The 27,616-nt window shown below is 36.5% G+C and overlaps 2 protein-coding genes across 2 annotated transcripts; one reads left to right on the forward strand and one right to left on the reverse strand.

Moving 5' to 3' along the window:
• The first annotated feature begins 1,984 nt into the window (after positions 1–1,984).
• Positions 1,985–18,878, forward strand: LOC125858485 (MMS19 nucleotide excision repair protein homolog). The gene is made up of 22 exons (XM_049538274.1): positions 1,985–2,144; positions 2,284–2,346; positions 2,432–2,486; positions 3,690–3,787; positions 4,214–4,372; positions 4,481–4,540; positions 5,420–5,608; positions 5,737–5,790; positions 6,326–6,412; positions 6,508–7,213; positions 8,166–8,545; positions 8,971–9,044; positions 9,574–9,679; positions 9,812–10,665; positions 11,406–11,481; positions 11,578–11,689; positions 15,062–15,138; positions 17,029–17,109; positions 17,723–17,802; positions 17,901–17,969; positions 18,261–18,314; positions 18,410–18,878. The coding sequence occupies exons 1-20, from the start codon at positions 2,067–2,069 to the stop codon at positions 17,932–17,934; spliced, it is 3,423 nt and encodes a 1,140-aa protein (XP_049394231.1). The 5' UTR covers positions 1,985–2,066; the 3' UTR covers positions 17,935–17,969; positions 18,261–18,314; positions 18,410–18,878.
• Positions 18,879–19,318: 440 nt separating this feature from the next.
• LOC125857869 (protein PAF1 homolog) lies at positions 19,319–27,259 on the reverse strand. Its single transcript, XM_049537519.1, has 12 exons — positions 25,883–27,259; positions 25,169–25,237; positions 23,705–23,812; positions 23,430–23,613; positions 23,273–23,349; positions 23,059–23,178; positions 21,044–21,149; positions 20,511–20,597; positions 20,351–20,419; positions 20,178–20,249; positions 19,951–20,094; positions 19,319–19,854 (listed from the first exon to the last, which is right to left on the reverse strand). The coding sequence occupies exons 1-12, from the start codon at positions 26,794–26,796 to the stop codon at positions 19,708–19,710; spliced, it is 2,097 nt and encodes a 698-aa protein (XP_049393476.1). The 5' UTR covers positions 26,797–27,259; the 3' UTR covers positions 19,319–19,707.
• Between the last annotated feature and the right edge of the window lie 357 nt (positions 27,260–27,616).

The raw sequence follows: 27,616 nt of genomic DNA on the forward strand, positions 1-27,616 counted from the left end.
GAAAGTAAAACTCACTAGGAAGTCTCATACAAGAAAAGATAGAAAGAGCTCTTGAAAAAAGACTTATGAATTGCACATTTTATGGTGTTGAAATGACTGTAATCATCTATAGTTCATACCACAATGAACTTGTGGTGTTTTCAAATCATGAAATTACAATTAGTACTTCTATAAAATTTTGGGATCTTCCAACGTTAGTTTTAATAAAAAAATATGATGACGAAAGAAGAGTTTACCACACAAAAGATTGAAACGATGGAGAAATAACTACGTTAGGTGATGAAGGAAATCACGAGCACATTGTATAAAGTGTTGAAGGGAATATCAAAGAGAATGTCTTTCCCTGCAACACTTCATGCATTATGTTTCTGATTTCCTTTCTTACCTTTCGTAGTTATTCCTTCATCATTTCAATTCTTTGCTTAGTGATCTCCTCTTTCGTCAACATATTTTTTTATTGAACTATCATTTGAAGATTTCTAAACTTTGTAAAAATATTGATTGTAGTTGCATGATTTAGTTACATGACAATTTATTGTACTGTAGCTACTTCAACACCGCAAAATGTGTCAAGTTCATAAGCCTTTTTCAAGAATCCTTTTTGTCTTTTTATTGTATTGAGACTTATTTGTTAGTTTTACTTACAATAAAAATAAGCTTCACTTTTGTCACCATCCAATTTAAGTATGTGACCAGTGCTAATTGCAAAGAATCTCAAAGCAAGCCTTAACATAAATCTACCGAAAATCGAAAAGAATTTTCTCTGTTTTTGGGCCAATTCAATTTTTCCCTGTCTTAGAAATTAATAACACAACTAATAACATCTCTAACCCAGGACACACTATTCATCATCAATTTAATAGCCATGCAATAATATCAATTCTTCTCCAACTATGAAAAGAAATTTAAAACTAGTCTCTTGACTACAATATGAAGAAATAATTATGATTCTAATAAAAGGATGGGCAAATGAAGTAACTCTAAGAGTTTTAAAAGAACAAAATAAACCATAGCAATTCGATAAATCACTTGTCATGCGAAGCAATGCGAGGATCACTAATCAATCCGTACTCTCTAATTATGAAATCATCCCCAAAGCTACCCGAGTTCTCTATAAAAATATTTAGGGAGGAGTGAGACGGTAGTTCATTGAGTAATAACACTTAAATGCAATCATTTTAAATGAAGGACAAGTCAGGAAACATGCTAGTATGATAATCAAAATAATGAAATAAATGCCCTTTCAAAAACGATAACAATATTCAATCTTATTTGTCTCATGTAAGCAAAATTCAATGTGAACATTTAGAAAAAAAACTCAGAGAAACACTTTCATAACAAATCTTATATTTGAGAGGTTTTCAAGTTTGAATCATGTAATTAGTGTGACCTTCTTTAATAAATAACTATTAACAATGAATTCCTCATAAAGGAGTCGAATATTCATAGCCGTAGATTCCTACTTGAGGGATATCAATAACGGTATGCTAGTATTACCTTCCCACTAGCAAGGGCTATATTAGTAATCTATAACTATAAGGTTCACCGAATCTAACAAACCCTTCGTTAGCTACGGAATCCATCAAGATCTACTCTCATTTATACTTTTTAATATGAACACTAGGTATATGTAGGAAAGTATTTTCAAAATCGAATAGAGCATTTAAGTATTATCAAATTATATTATATCAAACTTCAAGAAAATACATGTCAAAATATTATTTCTCAAGCAAATATTAAAACTTTTCGACAACGGTAATCATATCTCAAGTACTTATCAATAAACATGTCTTATAAAAGTGAGTTCTTCTCAAATAACTATTTCGATACATATCAAGTAAAAAACTTGTTTTATATGCTTTATAAATCATATTATAGGTGACAACATTTTATTGTTTCCAATTTTAAAGAAACACGTTTACTGCCCACGTACTTTATACGGTATATATATATTTAACAGTCTCATAATTTATTTACTCAAAACTTGAAAAACCCTCGCCATACCTTAAACCCTCCGATTACCTTTTCTCCTTAAAAATCCTCTTCTCGTCCGTCACTCTACTGTTATGGGTGGCACTCCGACAATTCAGTATGTCATTCACATTGAGTCTTACGTTAGCTCTTCCAGCTCCGAGGCACAGCAGGTATTCTTTCATACAATTTCAAGAATTCAAGAAAAATTTCATACAATTTCAAGAAGTCAAAGAAAAGTTTCATACAATTTCAAGAAGTCAAGAAAGTTTTACAAGTATCTAATTTCACTTCTTGATTTCGTGTTTTCAGGCGGCAAGCGTTGATGCGATTGCTATTCTTCTGAAGAATGACTTGTTAAGTTTAGAAACTTTGGTGGGTGATCAGTAAAGATATGTTTTTTATGCAATTTGTGTATTTATTTGTTTTGTGAAGCTAAATTTGGGGTGAATACATATAGGTTAGGGAGATGGAGATGTATTTGACCACTACAGATAATATCATTCGTTCAAGAGGTACCCTTTCTTTTTTCTTTCATCTTTTGGTTATTGGTATTAATTTTGATAATTGAAATATTTGTCGGAAGGAAGACAAGGAAATTCATCCCCAATTCACAGTGCAATTGTTAGTATGGGACTGGGACTGATTCGAATGATTTAGGATTTTTGTCTGTAGTTCAACTCTCTTCCAATCAATTATTATTATGTTGCATTAGAGTTGGACAGGACTAAGAATGAAGTTGTCCTGGACAAGGTCGAAGTGACCCCGTTTGAGGATTTTAAAAGTAGACTAGTTGTTTATCTTCACATTATTCTGCACCTTTTTTTATTCCAGTGTTTGGATAGGGATTTTTAAGAGTGCTGTGTCCATATACTATTTTTGATATTTAGAGAAATTTTATTAGAAAGAGCAATTGAGGGAAGATGTACTGCCCTCTCCATAAGAGTATACATAGTCCAGGAAAGTGAGATGCTGAGAAAACTGATAAATCTGTTGGGAACTTATTGTGCATTGTCCTATTGATTTGTTATCTCCTGTTAAAAATCTGAAATCAGTGTTTAGCCAATTGGGGATTTAATTAGACAAACATTATGTGTTGATGTAACAAATTTGCGTTTGGGTAATTATGGAACTGAAGTTTTTGAAAATTTTCCGAGATGCCGATTAGCTATTCTCTTGAACCGTAGTAAATATTCATCATTGGTCTCCAGAAACATTGTGTATGTAACTATGTCATGATTAGTAGTGGCAGTAATGTGAGTAATTTTGCATGTCCATGGAATTTTCCCCATTGTTGTCAGTGGCTTGCTTGAGGTGTGTTTAAACCTTATTACAAAGGTGCAAAACAGGATGACGGGCTTGTCTTGCATAGGGGCATGAAGGTGTTCGTCTATCACCACAGGGTTTGTTTTGAAGAGAAGTACTGAACACCAACTATTTAACTTTGTTATAAATTTTCTCAATTTATTGTCCCCATGATTGTTGTTTCTGTTTATAGTTATTACTCTTGAATTTCATTTGCATTTTTTATTCTTGTCGTTTGTGCCCTTGCAATAAAACCTCTTGCTTATTTGCGCTTTATGTTGAAAGCTACATTAGATCTATACACATTCTTGCTTTTTTCTTCTGATAATTCTATCTTTTTCTCTGTAATTTACATTTTACCCTTCCTTCTATTCCTATATTTACTCTAAGCTACATAACCTTTGATCTTCCAGGTATCCTCTTACTTGGAGAGCTATTGATGCAATTAATGTTGAAGCCGTTGGGTGATACTGCAATAAGCAGCTTGATAGAATTCTTCACAGAGCGGCTGGTGAGCAACCATTTTAGGATCAAGAGTTTGCCTTACAAAGACAACATGATGAAAACTAGATACGAGCTAGTGTCTTTAACTGCATGTTCTTTAGTTTGTGCCTTGTATCTGTACCGAGTTAGTTCATTACTGGTGAACTACTGTTCTCAGAATAGGAACTTATGATGAAAAAGTTTCTCTTATTGTGAACTAAAATCTTAAGGCTTAATCTTATGAAATGGGTTTTATTTAAAAAAATCTTAAAGCTCAACTACAAAGCGTACTCTTAAGCTTCTAATAGGAATATGTCGTATTGTTGTACTACTCCAGAAATTTGGAAAAAATTCAACCGCTGTGCACACCATGTATCTTTACCTTTTTGTATATTTGTTTTTTTATATTGGTTATCAACTGAGTTATCTGATAGATGACATTGTACTTGTACAGGCAGATTGGAAAGCGTTGCATGGTGCCCTCGTCGGTTGTTTGGCTCTACTAAGGAGGAAAACTGGTACTGGTATGATCAATAGGAGTCAAGCAAAGGCTGTTGCGGAGTCTTATCTGAAAACCCTGCAGGTGCAGTCCTTGGGGCAGCAAGACAGGAAGGTATAGTGAATTAGTGATTGTACACAGAGTCACAGATAAATGAACTGTTCTTTCTACGCCTGTTGGAAGTATCTTCAGCTAGGTGAATTTACTATCTAATTTTTGCAGCTTTGCCTTCAAATATTGGAATGCCTATTAGATCGCTATCGGGATGCACTTTTTTCACTGGTAATAGCTTTTAATCCTTTTCAGTTAATTATATTTGTTTTTTGTGGTAATTACAGCATGGTTTTGGTACTATCATACTGATTTTGGGTAAGCAACAAAACAATATAATTTTGAACCATTAGCTCTCGGTGTACCTTTTTTTTTGTTTTGTTATTAAAGCAAACGGGTTCATTAATATACTATTCCAAGATGATATCCTCTTTAGTTGTAACTTGTAACAATAATTAAGCCTCCCAAGGAGCTGAACCAAGACCTATGTTGCTCGGACTCTTCAAAAGTGTCAACGGGTGCATTCGCCAAATGTAGTGTATTTTTGGAGAATCTGACATGGGTGCGGCATCAAAAGTGAAGAGTCCGCGCAACTAAGACCAAGACAAGTTGGTGTGTTCTCTTTACACCAAAACACACAAAAGAAAGTTATAACATTCCCCCCTTTGCCTAAGCCTTGGTGAATAAAGTTACTTACCCGGTGAAATAGTCAAGGTTGCGGGTAAGTTGGCCATCTGTCTTTTTTTTTTTTTTTTTTTTGACATTCAATGTCTTACACATCTTTGTTTCTAGCTCTAGCTGCTTGAATTTTCAGTTACCCTTTTAATAACAATTTCTTGAATTCATGATTAGGCTAAGGGGCCTTATAACAGTATAATTTGAAGGGATTGCAGATCTTCTTCACCTGAGAAACATGCAGTCCTGTAGATATGTGGTGCTAATATGCTACCAAACTTTTATAGCAGTCCCTCGACATCCCATTCTGTTGTCATTTTGAGTATGATATCTAGTTTCTGTTTTACAAGCCTATTACTCCCTTCCACCTATGTATTTGTTTGCTTTAGGGTCCTTTGCATGTTTAATTTTAATCTTTGGATTGTGACCACATAGGGTGATGATCTCGTCTATGGAATCTGTGAAGCTATTGATGGTGAAAAGGATCCACAGTGCTTGATGCTCATATTTCATATAGTTGAACTGCTGGCACAATTATTTCCCGAAGCTTCTGGCCCGTTGGAGAATTTTGCAGGGGATTTGTTCGAGATTTTGGAATGTTACTTTCCTATCCATTTCACCCATGTGAGATTATTGAATTATAATGCCCATCTCTCTCTGCATTTTTTAATATAACTGTGGTGTTATTGTTCTCTCTCCCACCAACCTTTTCTGCACTTCACAATTTCATTTGTCTTATTCTGAATATCCAGCCTAAGAGTGATGATGTTGATATGAAGAGGGGGGAACTCTCAAGGGCCCTAATGGTACGTCAATTTTTTAGTAATATGACAAAACTCTTATATATGGATGATCCAATTGTCTTTTACATTAGAAATCTTTTTTGGAAAACTTGTTCTAGCATCGTGGACTTATTGTCTCTTGCTTTTGTTACTTTGCTCTTTATTGGCCCAGAGACTTCATTGATGTTAAGTTATGTTGCTTCTTACTAATACGACTGCAATTTGGACCAATTCTTAGTATGTGTGAGGTTCTTGAATTCGAATGAGTGGTATAAGCTTTCCAAATGTTAAACTGAAGGGCCTATTCCCATACATAGGAAATCTTAAACTATGAAATTAATCATGTAGTGCCATAATTTGATCTAGTGTGTTTGTCTAGAAAATGATAAAAATAACATGCTATTCGCGTACACATTTTAATTGTTGTCTTTTCGTTTTTCATATGGCGATTATATTCAATTAGTAATATTAGATACTCCATTGGAACTTTTTCCTTCCAGTTCCTTTACCAGGTTATTAGTTTTTAATTAGATTCTTACATCCTTTTGCTGTTTTCTAGCTGGCATTTGCTTCAACACCACTTTATGAACCCTCAGCCATTCCATTACTTCTTGACAAACTATCTTCTTCTCTGCCGTCAGCAAAGGTTAGTTCCAACTATTGCAGTTTGTTCTATGTTATTAGTTTTTGGGTTTATAATGTCTTAATTTTTTAATATTTTCATGGATTCTTGTGTGACAGGTGGAATCTTTGAAGTACCTTAGCTATTGCACATTGAAATATGGGGGAGATAGAATGGAAAAGTACACAAAATCCCTTTGGTCTGCATTAAAAGATGCACTGTTTACTTGTCCGCAGTCCACTTTGTCAGAGGATTCCGATCCAATAGATGGATTAGGTTTTCATGAGAGTGAAATTATGACACAGGCCCTTGAACTTCTTCAGGTGCTTGTTCGGCAGCATAATGATTCATTCTTGAGTTTGATTCTGGGTGATGGGGACATAAGCACATTTCTGAACTCCTTTTCCCAGTTCGACGATTTTAATAGTCTTTCTACCCAATACAAACAGAGATTACATGCAGTTGGGCATGTTCTTTCTGTTTGCATTAAAGCTTCTGGATCTTCCTGCAATAAAGTTTTTGAAAGTTTCTTTCCTCGGTTGGTGGATGCCTTAAGGCTCTCGGTTGAAAATTCCCATGGAATTGTTCATTCAGCTTTGGATGCGAACTTTAACTTTGGAGCCTTGTATCTATGTGTTGAACTCCTTGCTGCATGCAGACAGCTGGTAGTCAGCTCTGATGAAGTCGCTTCAGCTCATGATCTAGCACATGACTCTTGGTGCCAGATACTTAGTAGTTTCTGCACATCATTATGTAATGTTTTCTTTTGTCTCATTCGAGCAAGTTGTGTTGAAAGCACTTGGAATGCTTATGTTTATGCAGCAGGTAAGTACTTCTCTTTGACAAATGAATTTGTTCTGGAACTGAGCTGTTTTCTTCTTTACTCTAAAGTCATGTGTAAAATGGTGTTCCTTGTCTTATCAATTTTTCTATAAATCCACTCTTGGTTCTCCCATTTGCCCTTCCCTCTAAAAATGGAGCAAATAGAGTGGAGAAGGGCTATTGATGGCTGGTTACGAGCTATTGATAGTTCAAATAGATAAACACTTGTTGAGGGCTTTCTTCTGATGGTAAGAACGCAACCGAGTGATATGTGGATTAGGCACATGGTTCAAACCTGTTGCAGACAAATGCCTAGTATTAGAGTGGAGAAGGGCAGAGAGGCGGACCCATAATCCGCCGAGTTCCGAACTGTGCTTCACTAGCGCTTGGGGATTTCTTGGTTTATAAAGAAAAATAGATGCATACAAACTTTGTATTGTTGGCATTAATTGAAATATGTAAACATAGTGGGCACTCCTCCTGATAGAAACTCAATGTTCCTTGTATCTGTAACATTAGTGCATCTATTTAATGCTGTCAGCACCAACATATCATTTTACTTATAAATAAGTGGACCTTATCAGATGTGTTTCTCTAGTTGTTGCACATGAATCCCTAAGTAATGTAGGGATTTTACCTGTTAAAAAAATGATAATGGAGTAGGGAAAGAGACGATAGTCACCTGGACATAAGTTAAAATTCTCTTTATTCATTGTTGCAATATCAAAATAGATCATTAGGTAGTGATGCAATCTGATGCTTTTAGTTCTTCCGCCTTGTAAGGAGAGCGCAGAAGTTATTTTAGGTTTCTGTCCTCTTTTAGGGACGTGCCCACACTGTCTTATGATCAAATGAACCTGTTAAGCTCATAGTTAATGTGAGTTGCTTCTATGCTTATTGTGTTCAGCTAAGTGTAAGTTAATTGTTTTTGACTGAATTTGTGCTCAATTTGTAGTTAAAGGTTTGGAGATCTTGGCTACATTTCCTGGAAGCTTTATTTCTGTCTCAAAGCTCATGTATGAGAATATCTTGCTGACTTTGACGTCAATTATTGAATCTGATTTCAACAAGAAGTTTCTATGGAAGGCAGCACTGAAAGCATTAGTGGAGATTAGCTTGTTTGTCAATAAGTATCATGAGGACGAGAAGGCAGCTAGCTTTAACAGTATTGTCAAGCAAAAGATTGTTTCTCTGATTTCTTCTGATGACTTAAACATGCCTCAATCGCTCAAACTGGAGGCCATTTTTGATATCGGATTGACCGGGAAGAGTTTCATGCATAGTGTTGTAAGCGAATTGGAGAAGACTATATCAGCCAACTTATCTGAGATTCTTGTACGTGTACTAATTGAAACCTCGAGGCTGTTACTAACTTACCACATGCATCGTCTGTTTAATTTTGGGGCACTGTAAACCCTCCTGTTACAGGAAATGTCATGTGCTTCCTTTTGTCATTCTTAGGTCAAGTTCGCTAGTGTGCTTCCAGTCATGTGCGTCCTACTTCAATACTTTGGCTTGTTTAGTATCGATCTAGGTGTATGTTTCCATGAAATCCTGCTGCAACTGACTAAACTAGTGATAAAACACTTTCCTCTCTTTCTGGCATGTACATGTAGGTGTATGCTCCCGTGAATTCCTGCTGCAAATGACTAAATTAGAAATGGAAAACTCACTATTGAGCTATCCCCCCTTTCAACTCTCTGTTTCCTTTCACTAACATCTTGACCTTATATTAACAGAACAGGTTCCTCTTGTTGCAGGTCCATGGAGATCGGCGGTTAGCTGGATTGACACCTGGGCTTTTGGAATGTTATTCCAATAAGGTACTTCCATGGTACGAACTCAGTCACTACAATCTCGCTTTTATTAGCTTTCCATTCTATTCCATTTTTGTTCAAGCTATTTCTCCTTATTGCATTCTCAATTATGATGCATCCTCAACCTCATCTGGCTGGCCAATGCTCTCTGTTGATTTTTCTTATATGCGATATTTGATGCAACCCAGTTTCACATTGGTTCACTAGCTTGTTTTTCCACTTATTCCCCCAGAAACAATTTTTTTTTAAAAAAATGGGTTAAGAACGAAGAACAAAGGGAAGTGTGAAAAGTACACAGTATTTAGTTGTTCTTTTCTTGCCTTTATTTCTGTAATCACAGTTTCCTGTACCCCGGAAATGCTTGAGCAAGTCTCACACATTAACAAAAGTATCTGCTATTTGATCCATTTGGCAGGTGGAGTCGGCCTACATGTAAGTAAGTCGACAAATAATCGGAATTTTTGTCTAGCAGTTGAACTTAGTATTTCTGGGTTTTGCAATGTTCTTGAGCAAAGGTCTGACCTGTATTTTTTGGTTGCCTCTCAGGTTCCATGGCAATGGAGGTGCAGATGAAGTCTCTTTGAGTTTTGCGATTAATATTTTCACTAAAATGGAAAATAACTCATCTTTGAGTCTAGAAGCAAAGGGAAAGGTAAGCATAACATATTTTCGTCCCGTTCTCTTCAGGTGTTTTGTTCTATGTCAAGAAATATTTGGCTGTCATCTGATTTCCCCATAAGCTCGATGAGAAATGTGCTTTAAAACATACTATAATTTACCTTAGGAACTTCTGGGTGCAACAATGGCTGCAATGAAGCAAGCTATGACAGGCTGTTCAGTGGAAAGTCAGGAAAAGGTTCTTGAGAAAGCTATTGATGTGATGGAAACAAGCTCTTTTTTCTTGTCAAATGATCTGATTCTAGGAACCGATCTCTTTAACAAGAAAACTCGACTTGGTCAGACTTCTGAGAGTTTGTCATGTCGAGACGAATGGATTACTTCACTCTTTGCGTCAGTTGTAATTGCATTGCGTCCTCAAACTCAGATACCAAATATAAGACTCTTATTACAGTTGTTGGCGATGACTCTCCTTGAAGGCCATGTCCCCTCAGCTCAGGCCCTGGGTTCTTTGGTTAACAAACTTCCTCTGAATATATCAGAAGACTGCAGTCTCGAAGAACTTATTGATACGCTATTCAAGAATGTAATGTGGTGCAACATTAGTATTGGGAAAGAGGGCAATGATGATGGTGCAGTTGCTATGAGTAACCCGAGTATAAATAGTCTAAATAGTCATGCTGTTATTGGATTAGCATGGATAGGGAAAGGTCTGCTTATGCGGGGTCATGAGAAGCTAAAAGATGTGACTATGACTTTCTTGAGTTGCTTAGTTTCAAATGAAGATCAGGGAAATTTGCTACCTTTCAATGATCAAATGAAAGATCCCGCAGAGCACAAAGTTCTTTGTCTCAGAAAATCAGCTGCTGATGCATTTCATATTCTTATGAGTGATTCTGATGCTTGTTTGAACAGAAATTACCATGCAATCGTTCGCCCAATCTATAAACAACGATTTTTCAACATAATGATGCCTATGTTCTTATCTGCAATAGTAAAATGTGATTCATCCACTTCAAGGTACGTATCAATATAGTCGAGAAATTTTCTTTTGTTTATATATGTGGAGCTTCACACTCTCATTTTCCATCTGGTTATGGTAGAAGCTATGATCTGCTGGTTCTTGGTTTGATGATGAAACATTCAGAAAGCCTAAGACGTTAAGAATCTTTTGTTGTCTTGGTAAAAAGTTTCTTGATTAATTTCTATTGATTTGTTTAAACAAGTTCTTTTTTGATAATCTTAATACAATTCTCCTTAATTGTACCGAAGACCACCTACTATCTTCTACAAAGTAGTGTACTAAGTTAAAAGCCAAGTTCTGCAGCAGGTTGTCAAATGCAGAATGCTCAGCTGAAAAGCAAAAAAGAAGCAGAATGAAAATACCAAGCTTGCTCGTCATGTCCCATTTTGTTTACCTATATACTCTTGTTCTACTCGTATATGGGTTGTTTCGTTTGGATTTTCAAAGTATGCTAAGCCTTGTTGAATGTTGAACATATCCATATCAGTGCATACATGAATTCCCGGAACGTATGTTTCCAAAGTTTAGTTCCTTCCATGAATAAAACAGGATAATTTTTTGTTAGAATTTTCAGTAGCTACGTCGTTTCCTGATTAATGATTGAATAAGAGGACTTATGTCTTAAAAGAGCTCACTGTAATGAGTTGAATTGAACTGCTGTAGATCTGATCTAATATTAAGCTGGCTTGCTTGTTTCACATGCTCGTTTTAAAGTTAAATCGTACCGCGATTTCAGGTGTTTTCTCTATCAAGCTTTTGCACACCTGGTATCTGAAACTCCTCTTGTTGCTGTTGTTGGTGATGCCAAAAAGGTGAGTGAGCAACGCAATGACACAACTAGTTATTTCTCATATTGTTGATGGTCAGGCCTGAGGTTGATTGCTTATGATATTTTTTCTTGTATACAGGTCCTTCCTGTACTTATGGATTGCTTTCTTATATTGAGCAAGGATATGTCTCATAAGGAGATAATTTACAGTGTCTTATTAGTTCTCTCTGGAATATTAACGGATAAAAATGGTAAAGAGTGTTTGCTCATTTCTCTGAGAATTTCTTTTAGTTCTGAAAAGTTCATTGCTGTAGCATGTGCAAACAATGTGCTTATTGACAGCTACGGATTTGCATATTTACTGTATCTTGCATATTTTTATGTGTTCATCTTCAAGGTTGCATTGCGAAGACGTAAGCAATTAACTTTTGGTAGTTACTTGAATAATCTAGAAGAGCTTCACAGGCTGCCAACTTTGTACTTGCTGAAGATTTTTATCTGTGATGCTAGACGTCAGTGCTAAGTGGCATATCTGAATGCTAGAGGAGGGTCCCAATAATTTAGACTCTCAAATTGCTCTCTTTTTCTTTAAATGTTTTTCTAGCACTAGTAAATTGGAAGTACGTATGATCACGACAAGCCAGCCTACTGCTTTACTCTTTGAGTATGTTAAGATGATTTGGTTCCCGAAACAAGTTATAAACACGAATTATTATACAAATGATAATAAGGTGATTAATAATCATTGTACATTTTTATTTATTATCAGATGTTATTTTATTCATGTTAAAATTAAGAAATATGTGCATAATCTTAAATTTATGTTTGGTTTTAAGTAATTGAAAATTAACCTATAACTACTAACTTCTCATTATCTCAAATTAAGAACAAAACCAGCCGGAAGATTTTCAAACAGAAGCTATTAACCACACATCTATCTGCTACACCAAACAATTTCACTTATAGGAATTTAGCTATTGTAGCAGTAACATAAAGATAAGTAAAAGAAACAAATATGAAGATTAGTACCCTCTTGGCATTGAAGTGGTCATAATATATTTGGTCTGGAAGCCTGACAATTAGAATTCACGGATCATTTATTCGTGTCACCTTTCACTAAGGCGATGCTAATCTTTGCTGTATTTCCATGAATGTCTCTGATGGGACATCTTCATGGTAAACTTCCTATGGCTAGACTTAAGCAAACCTTAGTTATAGTTTGTGCTTTTCTTATTTCAGTGTGTTAGCAAACATTTATAGGTTGTTAGTTGTACAAAAGAGAACAATTCTTATAAGCATTTATTATGCAAGGTGTATAACTATGTTGTAGTTCTTTGATGTATACAATATTTTTTAGTAAAAAGACATTTCTAAAGAATAAGAATCAATTCACTGCAGGAAAGAATAGAAGTATTAGACTTCCCTTCTCAATTTAAAATACAAATTTCAATATATTTTTCTTATATTAAGCGAAGACGAATATATATATTTGCTTTTATTTTGAAGTTTGTGTTGTCTTTTTGTGTTACTTTGAATGTCTCATCTTCATTTGATATGCTACATTAGTTGTATTTTATATAGCATTAATTTCAGTTTGGAAATTTGAAATTATGAATTTGAAGATTTACGCTCAAAATAATCAATTCATCTAAGAATACTAAACATAGTCTTTTACGCACTATCACATTTTTATGCAAATAAATTGTTATGGAAATCCACACAACATATAAATTTGAGGTAGTAAATGTATTTAATCTTTTATCTTAAAAGATGAAATAGAATTTATTGGACTAAAATTTTTACCTAAGCAAATTGTGAACTGAAAATCAAAATAAGGATGATCACTCATCTCGCTTGAGTGACTATTATCTTTTATCAATGTGTGACTATGTATGTGCAGTTATGCAAGCATGAGGTTAGATATAAAAGAGGGTGAAAATAGGCCCTTGGAAGCATGTATGGAAAAGTATGGCTCCTACTAAGGTCAAGTGCTTTGCTTGGTTAGTAATCAGGAAAGCTTGCCTCACTCATGAGATCCTGCAGAAAAAGGGATTGCCAATTGTGTCCAGATGCATGTTATGTAGTGACGCTAGAGAGACAAATAATCATCTGTTCCTCCATTGTAAAGTCACATCTCAGCTTTGGACTATGTTCCTCAGTTTAACAGAAACAAAATGGTCAATGCCAGAGCACACAGCAGACTTGTTAAGTTTGCTGGATTAGGAGAGGGGGAAGCAAGACACAGAAGAAGTGGTGGAGAATAATCCCACACTGTATCTGGTGGACTATCTGGAGGGAGAGGAATGGAAGAAACTTTGAAGATAGATTCAACAATATTCAGAAAATCAAAGAGAGCTGCATAGCAACTTTCTACTTTTGGTGTAAAGAACATTGTATAGAAAATGCTGAACAATTAGTAGATCTTTTAGGATTACTGTAATTAGTCTCTTGTTCTAGCTTGTTACTACCTTTTTGGAGGTCTCCAGCATACCTTAATGCTGAGGAATACAACATTACCAGTTTTTTTTTAAAAAAAAGGGTGAACCTGTGGGTCCTCTATTCCTGTAGATCTTACCCTAATGTATGTGTAGTATATAAGAAAGGGAGTTCAGAATTCAGGCCCTTTCATGTCAAAACTTGTATGGTATCACTGATAAGAGGAAGACATTTGGCCCAGCAATTAAGAGGACGCGACAGGACATTCAATAAAAGCAGTTACCTTTCCCGGAATTCATTCCAACCATTAAGCAACCACAACATAGAATACAACAGTATTAAGCAAGCTTTATATTAAATTTCAATAATGCCCCTGGATGGTGAGCATGTTGATGAAAAGTTGTGTACTATTTGCTCTTATAAGTAGTAACTTACCAGGGAAAGTCATATTAGTTTCACTACAGAATCTGGAGGACCTGTAGCCTAAAGCTTCCCGAAGTGCGAGAAAAAATATCTTTATTAAATCTTGTAAAAAAACATGCAACTTTATCCAACTTAAGGTTAATCAGGTTATTTGGAGAAGTAGGGCTGGGGATGTTGCTCCTCTGTCATTTATGTTGGTCATTAGGAGAAAAAGAAATAGGGAGCTTTTTTTTTTATAACCGTGGTGTCCAGGCTAGCTTACTCGCACCTCGACTCCATGAGCACCAAGGCTAGGACAAATGGGAAGAAATCATCTAGTATTTTGTCCGTACTGAGATTTGGACCTGTGACCTCATGTTTCTCAACCCACTTCATTGACCACTAGACCACTCCCGTAGGTGTAATAGGGAGCTTTTATGTGCTTGATAATAACCCTCTTAGACTATCTTAAGTAGCGAAATTGGAGAGTTTTTGAAAGTGTATAGTTGAACCTGTACAATTGAGGAATAGTCTTGTATCTCTTATTTTTTTTTTGGTGCACTCGTTAGGTTCATTATATGTAGAAGATTGGATGTCTTTTGTCAAAAATCATATCTTAATGTATGTTTTCTACTGTTTGGTGTACTACTTCTATACGTGTGGTTTTAAACATATTAATAAGATTGTTACTTTATACCAAAAGGGTTAATCAGGTTATGGTTTTCATGCTTTAATGTTAAATTTGGCATTCGATTGTTCTGTCATCCATTCTTTTGTTGTTGCAGGACAAGAAGCTATCATAGAAAATGCTCCCATGGTTATCCGCAGACTTATTGAGCTCACTTCCTATCCTTATGTGATGGTAAAAGTTTCTTTTCAGTTAGCATTCTTGGATGCCCCTTCCCTCCCCCACCTCTCAATAAAAGAAAGAACAGGAAAAGAAAGTTGCATAAAATCCATGTGATGAGAAACTAGACATCGACTCATGGCACGTGACTTTTTTTGTTAAGTTAAATAATTATACTGGATATGGGAGGAAAAATAGCTCTCATATACAAGTGTTACACTAATAAGTAGAGAGCGTACAAAGTAATTTGATTCTATAAGAAAAATACTCTCTTTTATTCAAATTGAGACCTCATGTGTGCACCAAACAGAAACTAGGAACAAGAGGTTGTTGCCCATATGTCTAAAACTATTTTTTGTCCCTCCAAAAGGTTTTATCGTTTCTTTTCTTTGCACACAACACACGTGATCGCTAAAAGAGCAAACCTCTATCGCCCTTTGACTTGTTCTCCATAATCTAAAGGTTCAGCGGAAGAATGTTTGCCGATCACATTACATAACATTGCCTGTCTGAACCATCTAAGAAATGTCACGCTGTCTACCTGACAATGTATAGGATATCAATGGTCCACATCTTTGTCCAAATTCTTACACACGAAATACCAAGTGGCATATGTAATTCTCTTTTTCTCAAGTTTTCAGCTCTCAAAAGCTCCTTCATTGTCAACCAAGTGAAGAAACCTCCATTCTTAGTGACGTGAGAATAAAACAGATGAATGTTAAAAGCCAATTCGTCACTAATTAAGAGCTTGTTACAGTAGGATTTCATTGAAAATAGCCCACTACTACCCATTTTGCACCTCCAAGGATCTTGGTTGTCATGTGAAGAACATTGTTTATGAAGTACTCAACTGTATTCTGGAATTCCGCTACCTTTCTGTACAAATGGTATCTTGGCCTTTTCGTAACCAATAACCATCGATTTCTGTTACTATTTGTTGTTTCGCGTACTTCGACTATCGTATTGTTTATTTGTAGTATTGTGTTACTATCTGTTGTTTCTCTTGTACTTTCATTATTTCTTTTTTCTGAACTATTTTTCTTGAGCTGAGTTTCTATCAAAAAAACAACCTCTCTACCTCTGAAGTAGGGATAAGGTTTGTGTACATCTGCCCTCTTCAGCCACTTTGTGTGATTGCACTGGGTATGTTGTTGTTAGTACGTTTACTGTAGGTCCTATGCTTTCTAGGAGTTTTAGCCCTATCATAGATTCTTATGCCAATAGAAGGTCTAGAGAATTTTAGTACTTATTTTGGATGGTTTAATGTTGGCTGAATCTAAATGAAGAAACACGGTCAATTAGGATTCATATAGCCGATGCCAACTTGTTTGCGATTGAGGCAGCGTCGTTGTCATTTACATCTGAAAAGAAATTCTGTAGATGTGCAGAAATGTGTATCTCAATGCGTACTACTAGTGTCAAGAAAAAACTGCCGTACTTGCCACCAAATTTTTCCCATACTTCCATAAAAAAAACGGAGTGATATTTTCTGACCTGCAGCTTTCTTCTGGAATCCTATATTTTCTGTAATTACCTTTTTCCATGGGGCCTGCTTCTTTATACCGAATCTCCATAAAAGTCTTTCACCCCAACTACGGCTAGTGCTTGTAACGACATAAAGCTTGTGGGAATGATCATAAGTGTACTCTCTTGATTGGTTCTTGCTTTCCTCCTTTTTTGACAAAGACTTGTATGATCTGGTGAGTCTTGTACCCTTTCCATCCCTAAATTCCATTTTGGTTGGTCTTTGCTTTATGTCTATAGGGACAAGCCGGGATAGGTGTGTGGGAACTGGGAAGAGCTCCTTGCAATTAATCACCATTTGCTTAGTAAAATTTAGTGTGGTCTTTCATGAAATCATCTTCAGTCGCGTTTCTTAATTTTGACATTTCTTAAAATTAGCAGGTGATTCGAGAGACTGCAATCCAGTGCCTTGGTGCCATGTCGGAGCTGCCGCATGCGAGGATATATCCCATGAGAACGCAGGTTAGTGTTTTGTAGTGTGAAATGCAATCTTGATTGTCATTTTATCAGATTGATCCTTAAACAATAATTGAAGGCCTAACAATGAATGCAATAGCTTGTGCTACCATTCCTCGAATTTTCTACATATGTAAGAAGCTCGACCACATGATTTTAATGGACCGACTTGAGTGAAGATTTACCGTCCCGCCCCATCCCCTGCCTCATTGCCATCCCTACTCAAGCTTACATGGCTTAAGTTACTTGTATGTTTTAGTTAGCATCCTTGCCTTCAGCGAGTTGCTGCTGTGTTCTGCGTCTGCTTGTCCCTTCGTGAACATGTTGTAAGATAGCAGTGGTCCTAGTTCGCATCCCTGAGACCTGAGTTCTTTCATGTCCGTATAAATGTATAATATGTGCATACATGATTTTCATGAATTCCTCTGTGGTAAGGTTGTAATAACAAATGGACCTAGAATGAGCAAGTATGGATTTGTTGATCATCTTCAAAAAAAAAATCGAAGTGGCATGTGTATCTTCTAGAAGGATGCCACCGCTTATTTATCAGGAGTACGAAAGATTCCTCTCATCTTTTTCATGAAGCCTGTATTTTCACAATGTGCCTTTTCATATTTAGGTGTTGCAAGCTATAACCAAAGCTCTTGATGATCCAAAGAGGGTTGTTCGTCTAGAGGCAGTCAAATGTCGGCTAGCTTGGTAAGAGATTATAAATCTATCATTTCTTTACATTAATTATGTACACATTAAGAAGTTGAAACCTTAATATTTTTGGGTTTTTTTATGTTAATTCTTAGGGCTTCAATTGCATCAAGGAGTATTCACTTCTAAAAGCACGCATCGCACCTACTTGCAAACCTGGTTGGGTAATATCTTTATCATGTGTGTCATCAATATTTACCTCAACTTACCAATGTAGAGTATTGGCCTATTGGGCACATATTATTGCATAATTATGGCATGTTGGAAAATTCGTTACTTCGGATGGTTATGACTTTTGATCTGCTTCTTCTATACACTTTCTAGCTTTGCAATGTACACATCCTCCAATCAATGATCTGATGTGCGCACTCACCTCTTCACCTCAACAACCCAATTATTGGCTGCGGGCTTCACACAGTTTTGCTGACCATGCTTGATTGCTTTTATGTTGACAGGATTGCGTGGATAAGCAGGCTTGCTACTACATTCATATGTTGCATCCTTGCATGGTATACCCCTCTTGCTTTTGCTTGTATAGTAGCTTACTGATAGGTCTGCAATCAGTCCTTGTTTTCTGTTTGTTTATTATTTTTAATTTGGCTAGGGGGTGTCAAACATGGTCTTTCAATTTCAATATGAGGAAGTGGTCTCCAGAGAAGGGGGGAAGGCCCAGGGTCTTTGGCAGCTGCTCTTCTATCAATGTTCTTGCTAATGGAACATCCACTCAGCCAATCAATCACATTAGACTTGTTTGACAAAGGGATAATCCCCGGTCAGTGATCCAACATCGGAAAGGGCAGCCGTTTTATTCCCCACCCTGTGAGAGCAATTAACTGGTGATGCTACAATGACATCCCACCTCCCCTCAGTTGGATGCAGGGGAGCAAACTGTAAATGAAAATTGTACAAGACATTTGTAAACCTTGTAACTTGTTACTAACATGAATGCCATTCCACAACTGGGGAACCCTATTGAACAGTTGTGGGTGGAACTAAATGCTTCAAAAAATGGTTCTACTACCATTCATCGTATCGTATTTATTCAATTTCCTTCAACCATTCTCTCTGGATATATCGTATTCGTTCAGATTCAGGATTCGATTATACAAGTTTAAATCCTTGTGACATTTTAGTACGTGAGTTCTGCATGATTTACAGATCATTCAAACCCGCACTTATCAAACCTACAATTTTGCTTCTACTACAAACCTTGCAGGCACCTCAGAAATACTAGCAATTTTTGAAAATGTCCATGAAAAGAAGAAAATACTATTTGCCGTTACCGCTATATTCTTTTGGGTGAATGAAAACAGAGCTCCTCATAAATGTTTTTCTATGCCTAAATACTTGTCACATCACAAATGAGGGCTATTTGAGGAAGTGCAATGTGTACTTCCCTGTGATAGTAGATTTTGCAAGAAGAACAAAGGCATATAGCTTATTTGGCCAAATTTTGAAAATCAGTATATTTGGACTACCAAAACTTTTAGAAGAATCTCTGAGAAGCTTGGCCAGACATGCTATTAATCTAAAGCACAAACAGACCTTATGTTAAGCCAGTATCCATCCCCTAGCCCGTTTCAAAACACTGCCACAACACGCATAAGTGCAGAATGAGCAATTTCGTGAAATCTGATACCGAGAATTACAGCACATACTGCCAAACCTAACGCGAGATCTGTGTACGGGGTAAGTGAGACCATACAAGAATGATGGTCAGCCCAGACAATCATTGCAGCATATGCAAATTACTTTAAAGTTAAATCTTTTCAAAGAGCAAAATTCCTATATGGTACAAAGCATTGCTTATTTATGCAACTTCTCTCATGTACCTACCTTTTTTTTTTTTTTTTTTTTTCTCTTTGTTAAATTATCTGATCAGCTTAAATGAATGTGAAGGAATCAATCAGACATATAGTACTCGCCACCACTAGATTGATCTTGATCATCATCATGCATATTGTTATGTTGTTCACCAACATCATCTTCATGACTGATTCTTGTTCTCTTTGAACTTGAAACATTCCCCTTCAAAGCTGTTGTATAACCCTGTGGATCCAACAATGTCATAATCAGTTTAGTTGCAAATAGAAAAGGTCATGCAGGAAAAAAGAATGAAGCGAGAGTCTGGCTAGGCTTCATTACCCCTTCTTCTTTCAGTTCAATGGCAGCTGCAGTTGGTCTCTTCCTTACTGTGACTTTCGAGGGAACTGGGAAATGCTCGACTTCTTCATTTGATTTTCCCTCTCTAGCTCTCTTTTTTCTCAGAACAAGCTTTGTTGGAAGAGGCTGGATCACATCACATCCACAGTGAGTTTCAAGTTACAGGGTTAAACCACGTATAAAGTTTTACAAGTAGAACACAGTTTTACCATGTAACGGGCCTCTGTTTCCCCAAACGCCACAACATACGTATTAGGATCATCTGCATCATCACCTCGTACCTGCCAATGGGCACATGAGGGAAATATTAACACAACTAAGTAATTTATCGATGTACAAAATTGCAGCTAGATTGACTTCAGCACTCAGAAAAGGTACATACATCCCAGTGATACTCCCGAACCCAAGAGTATGAGATATCCTCATTTTCATCATACATATCCTTCGACAGCTGTCACAATCCACGAAAAGCAACAGAATATCATTAAATAAGATTTATACCCGTGAACCAACCTTTCAATTTAAACAATATGAAATTTCACCTCATTCGGTGCAGGGACCATATATGCCAGAAATTTGTCAGGTTTATCTGCATCTGAGCTTGTAGCCACAAAGCTTTTCATAACGGCCTGCAAGGTGTATTGCATTTGCTAAATTCATGTTCATTAAGATATAATCCAAACATCATAGTATCATGGAGGTCCGAGGGTAAATAGAAGATGATCCATGCCAGTGAGGCAGTGACAGACAAATAATTGTGTCCGGGGACTAGAAGAATTTGTTTATCAACACTCTGGCAAAGGCCCTTGACCCAATCAAAATTTGGATTGAACACTCTCGCTTTGGTCAATGATGTTGGACAAGGAGCTGATTGCAAAATGATTCTAGATGTAAGTTTGGAGAAGATGAATATGGGGTTTTAGTTTTCATATGAAAAATCTGACTTTGCCAATCTTTCTTTAACTTAGCAATTGCTCCTTGACATCTACTGACTGAAGGAGTGTTTCCCTTATAGCTTATTAACCTGGAGAAAGCATTACAAATTTGGAGAAAGGCATCTAATCAATAATTTCACCTGTGATTCACATGCATCACGGACAGTTTTATCCAACTTGTTGTAGGTTTCTGAATCAGCAGTTGGAGCACTATCGTAATTCGCAAGCACAAACGGGTCCTTGTACCTGGCAAAGTAACATTATTTGCTCATGTTATCTCCAGTACCAAGAGATTGCCATGATCTAATAACTCCATGAGTTTTATATAAAGAAAAGGAAAAAGTGTTGCAAGCAAATTATTAATTTATTTCTAGAATCTTTTGCATATGGAAAAGTACATCCAACTTCTTCTGTTCTCTTTTGACAAGCAAACATTATTTCATTGAGTAGAAAGAGAGCAAATGATTCCAGTATATGAGATGCATAAGAAAAGATAGCAATCTGGTTATCTCCTGTACAATCCCATCCAATCATCCATACAAATGGGATTGTCTAGGGTACTCCAAGAAAATTTAAAAAGTATACCAGAATCAATTGTGTATCTGCCATATATTTTAGAAAAAGTAAAGTAGAACGAGAGACAATGAAGGATACAAAAGTGCCACAAATAGCAAGTGCCAAATCACACATGTCAACAACCCAAAATAAATGGATAAAGGATTTGAATGCCTTTTGATTTCGAGTTTCTCATTATTAAGTGACAAGATTTTACACGTTCCCTCCGTCTTTTATGTGGACGAGTTTGAATGAACATGGATTATAAGAAAGACAAAAAACTTTTGAAACATGTGAGTTAAAATGTCATTAAGGGTGAAATGGAAGTTTTCTAGATGTCCTTTTTGTGGTTTAGAAACAGAATCCAATAGCCATCTGTTTCTTCATTATTCTGTTACTAGTCTTCTGTGGCAATTTTTTCTTATCATTGTGGGCCTTCAATGGTGCATGCCTTCCAATACCAGTGATCTGCTAAAAAGTTGTAATTGCAATGGGGGTGGAGATTGGTTCCTGCTTGTACATGGTGGGCAGTTCGAAAAGAAAGAAAATAAGAATTTTTGAAGAGAAAACTAGTTCTTAACAGAATTTTAAGATGAAGTGCTTTCTTCTTTTTCATCTTTGGTGTAAAGAATGTTTGTAGAGGAAGCAGTATCCTTAGTAGATCTGATAGGTGCCCTGTAATTGTTAGGATTTCATAGTTGGATCTGCTGTCCTTTCTCTCTGTATTTATGGTTTTGGCACTACCCTAGTGCCTTTTTCTTTAATACTCAAGTTACCATTCTCAAAAAAAAAAAAAAAAGTGAAACGGAAGTTTAAGCTATATTGTTTCTAAATATAGAAAGGTGCCATTATATTCGACAAAACAAAAAAAGAAAAGAGTACCACATAAAAGGAATAGGGGGAGTACTAAATTTCTAACTACCTAATCCTTTTATTTTTTGAGAATATACAAAAAAAAAAAAAAGGAAAACAAAATGTTCATTCTTAACATTAATTGTTAACTAACAATAGATATATGATTTTTTAACAATATTTAATATTTAGGGTCTCTCTTTAAGACAGAACCAACGGTAACAAAGTGTATGCCATATGGCCATAGTGCAAGGCACCACCCATGTGTGTGTTTGGGGGGGGGGGGACAAATTTGGCAATAAAAGTGAACATTGTCCCTAAAAAATATAGCTTATTACTCCACTTAACATGAAATCCTCTTTCAATTCAAAAAATACAGCCAAACAAAAGGAAACTTTTTGGCATTAATTATTGAGATAAACTTTTCCTCGTCCAGACAAAAACTTTTTGGCATTAATTATTGAGATAAACTTTTCCTCGTCCAGACAATCAAAAGGAAAAAAAAAAAAAAAGACTCAAAGCTGCAATTATCACAAAATGATAAATCAACAATAAAAGATGAAACTAGGAAATGTCTGAGCCCTTTGAGCATGCATATTAGAAGACAATACAAAATACTTTTGGATGACGAGAAAATATAGAGGAAAAATGCAATAATTATACGAAATGTTATCTTCTTACATCCCTCCTCTTCAACAAGTAGATATTTAACATAAAAGGGGGAAGGCCAAATGAGAGGAAGACTTACCGATCAAAGTCGGGGTAAAGTGGCTGGACTTTGACAGGTTGCAATCTGCGATTGGTTGCATGAATGGGCCGTGACTTGCATGCCTCAAAAGAAGCCTCAATCTCCTGGATTTGTCTATCTCTGAAAACAAGGTTCGAGAAATACAAGATTCAGGTCTCAACTATGTCTCATTATCTTAGACATGAATAGCATGGACACTGAAAGCAGAAGTAACCTCTTGTTAAGATTCTCCAAGATGTTGCGTCCACCTTTTGTTTCTCGCAATTCTTTAGCTTGCTTTTCAGTAAGAGACTGCAAATGGCATAAACAATTAGTTATAACGATTTGCTACTCCTTCAAAAACATTCTTTACACGCTATCATTAGCAAGACCTGTTTCGCTGACTCCGTGCTAAGAGGAGAGATGTATTGTGTTTTGACCAGCCAAGAAACACCTTTGTCAGTTGGCCTTTCCTTCTTTTTTATGCCATCTTTCTTGATGGGGGTTATAGGATTGTCATCGCGCAACAACTCTTCATCTTCTGGAGCAAGTGGTATCTTTACGCCCTTGGGAGGACTAAGCAAGCCAGTAACAAGGTAAAAACATTAGATAATTTTTCCACTAAAATGTGCTACTTGAAGGAAAGGAGAGACAGCGCATAACATACTTGTATACGCTGAGATCAAGAAGGTCAAGTGGAATTCCAAGGTCTGGTTCGACATATAGTTGAGGCTTGTGCATTTTCTCCAATGAAGTAATTGAGTATTTTGTAAATCTGCAAATTTTAATGAATTGCTCTTAGAAAATATGACAACAGTAGTTACCTATTTCAAAAAAAAAAAAAAATATGACAACAGTAATGCTCTGACGACAATCTGGAGTTTAATGTATCATAAGCTACACGAAGTGTTTTGTGCTGAAGAAAGGTGGAAAAGATGTCAAGTACCATCACTTTCAAGCTACTCTCTGCCAGCGGTCTCTCCAGTACAATAATTCAGTACATATATATATATTGCTAACATATAGCCAAAATCCTTCCAAAAGAACTTCCATATGCTGCATCAAAATGCTTACGGAGAACCAATGCAGACGCTTACTCCAAGGATAAGTGGAGATTCAAATACAAGAAAGACTCCGAAATGAAATCATGATTTACGAATACACAATGTTTAAGCAACCTTAGATAAGCTTTCTCAATCTATTAACTACGACCTGCACTTGCCTTGAACAAGAGTTGCTTCCCAAAAGAAAGGGCATGGAAAGGGAAGAGAACCACAGGATGAGCTTAACACTTGCCTACTCTAGTGCAGATAAAGTTAGTAACTACTAAAACAAAAGGTCATTTGTTCCCCATAAGTGTTAGTCCTTGCACTCAAACTTTAAATGCTCAACAATGTAAATCAAATAACTGCAACGACTAACATCTAACATGAGAAATGTAGCAATAACCATAAAAGCAATAGTTGATTGGTTAATAGGTAGATAACAATATTATTATTCAAATATTGCAGGCCAAATTCTAGGTAAATTCATGCCTAGTGTGATTTATAGTGGGCACGGCAATGTTGTGCAACAACAACAACAACAACAGCAGTGAAATCCCACAAGTGGGGTCTAGGGAGGGTAAAGTGTATGCAAACTTTACCACTACCTTATGGAGGGTAGAGAAGCTTTTCAACAACTAAAAATCAACAAATTACACTGCTTGATAAAAATGGTTTAAAAGAGAGAGGATATAGCTGTGTCCATATCCCATTCTCACACCAACAGCGACAGCCTAACTACTTCTGGATCAGACTAACCAGAGGTGATGGTTAAAGCGCAATTCCAAATTAGGCATATGTAGGAAACCAGCAATCCACAATAAAAATGTTCAAGGGGAAAAACACAAAAGGCTTGCGAGTAGTGCTTGGGAAAGAAGTCTCATTTAACCCTGACAACCTTTACAAAAGGTGCACATTCTAGATGGAATATTTTGTCTACATATTTTTTGACAAGCCATTTTGTCTACATATAAAGAGCATGATTTGCTTAGTTTATTCTAGTTTTGTCAGAAGATACATTTGTAGTTGAATTGATCATCATAAATACAAGTGAGAGGACCAGCACAATGAAAAGCAGAATCACAAACCGATCTGGGTCTCTTCTTAAAGTCAAAAGCTTTGGTTGCGCTGTCGGATCTGGTAATTCATTTCTGAATCTGCAGAGTACACACAAAAATTACAGAATGTTCAGCAATATTAATATGTAAAACGACTTGTTTGTCCCAAATGATAGCATACCATAGTCTTTTCACAAATAATCCTAACACAGAAAGGAACATTTTCAAAGACATGACATAATAGAAGAAAAATCATTCAGTAAATAACTAAATACACTTACCATTTGAATAAATGATGTCCATTACGTTTATCACCAACCTACCCTATGGAATAAACATCACATATAAAGTTCACCCTTACCATGACCCAAACTAAAACCACACCGACAAGAACAAATTTGAACAGAACTAGAAGAAAGCACAAACTAAAAAGGATCTCAAAGCATCGCGACAAGATTTCATGTGCTATGGGGGTGAATGGCAAGATTATAGTTGCATGCTTAAAGGGATGCTTATCGTCTCATTACAAGGAAAGTCAAAGCATATAGTGGTATGTAACATTCCCGAAGTATCCCAAACTAAACATTACTTTCGACCAACCAGTATGCTTGAAAACTCTAATCTCCAGCAGAGCGGATACCAGATAATATCAGGTAACTAATCCAACATAGAAATAGAACAATTTGAACATTTAAGGATCAAACCATTACTTGGCTGGTAGTAAATCCAGAATTAATGTCTTACTTTAACTTGCAAAGAAATGTTGTCGGCTTCTTCAACCGGTTTTCTGTCCTCTCGCCACTTAGCAAAGGGGCGGTTCTTCTGTCAGCCATATGTGATGCGCTAATTGACCCATGACCCTTCGTACCAGAAGTTAACATTTGGGTTTTCTGCAGAACCTTATTCTGTGATTCCTTTAAATACTGTCTATTCTTCTCTTCATGCCTTTGCTTTTCTATCTCTCTCTTCTTCCTTAACCTCCTCTCTTCCTCAGTCTCAACCCTTCCTGAAGGAGCATTGGATTTTTTCACTGGCAATGGAGGAACAGAATGGCCTGGCTGTTTAGAACGAGTAGTGTGGTTACCATGGCCTGATTCACGCCAGCCAGATTCTCGCCTTTTCTCTGCACTAGGCCTGCTTTCATTACGTTGGTTCTGAGAGGGAACTGATGAAGGAGGTGGCGGAGGGGACGGTGGCTGAGAAGGTGGGGGAGGAGGAGGAATAGCAGAACTTGGAGGAGACGAAGGTGGAGGGGGTGGAGGTGGGGGCTCCAAGGGCTGGTTTTGGCTATACTGGGAGTACTGAGAAGATGGATAATACATTGGAGCAGGAGGAGGAGGTGGCTGCCCAGAAGGTGGTGGCGGAGGTGGATATGAAGAATCCGCAGGAGGAGGAGGCGGAGGTGGATACTGATTTCTGGTCGCAGGAGGTGGAGGAGCGTAACCAGGATGCTGATAATTTGAACTCTGGTGCACCTGAGAGTAATTCTGCTGGGTATACGAAGATCCATCATTCACTCCGTAACCCCCCCAATTCTGCGAGTACTGACTTCCCCTGGATTGAGACGGTGGTGGCGGAGGGTTCTGATTCTGCGGAGGCGGTGGCGGAGGAACAAAACTCGACTGCGACGGTGGAGGAAATGGCCTATACGAAGCCATGGGACACTCAACAACAAAACACAACTCCTCCGAATGCAAACTAAAACCCTAGAACAAAACAGAACCACCAAATATAACCTCTACAATTCACAAATCCTCTTTCTCACCACTTCAGATTTACCTATAGCACACACACACAATCAAATCAAAAGAACCCTAATGAAACAAATACCGCTAAAATAATTTATTTGATTTCAGCATTCTCAAAATCCAAAAACTGGGTAACCTAACCCAATACAAAATTGAGCCCTTCTCAATTCTAGAATTCAAATTAGAGGGAAAAAAAAAAACGAGAATGGAATTCGAATCAATAAAATAAAGTAGAAATCCACAAACACTTTCCAATTCTGAGAAGATTAAAGCATAACGAATTGCACAAGGAATCAAGTGGAAGATGAAGTACTATTCTCTGAAAATTTCAAGGGGAGCAAGAATTTGAGTAGGAGAGAAAGTGTTTATGTTTGTTTAGCTCAGCAAATTTGCCAGTTGAGTAGCATCACCAATCTATAGTCGTCGCTTATGTTTTTGCAACTCTGGAAAACTTTCCCAAAAAAATGACTCCTTTCACCTTCCTTTGACCAAATATTTTTGACAAAAAAAATAAAAATACTACTTCTAATATTCCACCTTTCATTTTTACTTTGTACAATTCAAATTTTGTATGTCATTTAAAAATTAAAAAATAATAATTAATATGAGTAATTTATATTATAATATTAATTTACTAATTAGGCCTTGAAAAATGAATAAGTAATTAATATGTTAAATGCAACAAGTAAAAGTAATAATCTATTTTTGGAATAGTCGCAAATAAAAGTAA

The sequence above is a fragment of the Solanum stenotomum genome, chromosome 3, assembly GCF_019186545.1.
Source record: "Solanum stenotomum isolate F172 chromosome 3, ASM1918654v1, whole genome shotgun sequence".
NCBI lineage: Eukaryota > Viridiplantae > Streptophyta > Magnoliopsida > Solanales > Solanaceae > Solanum > Solanum stenotomum.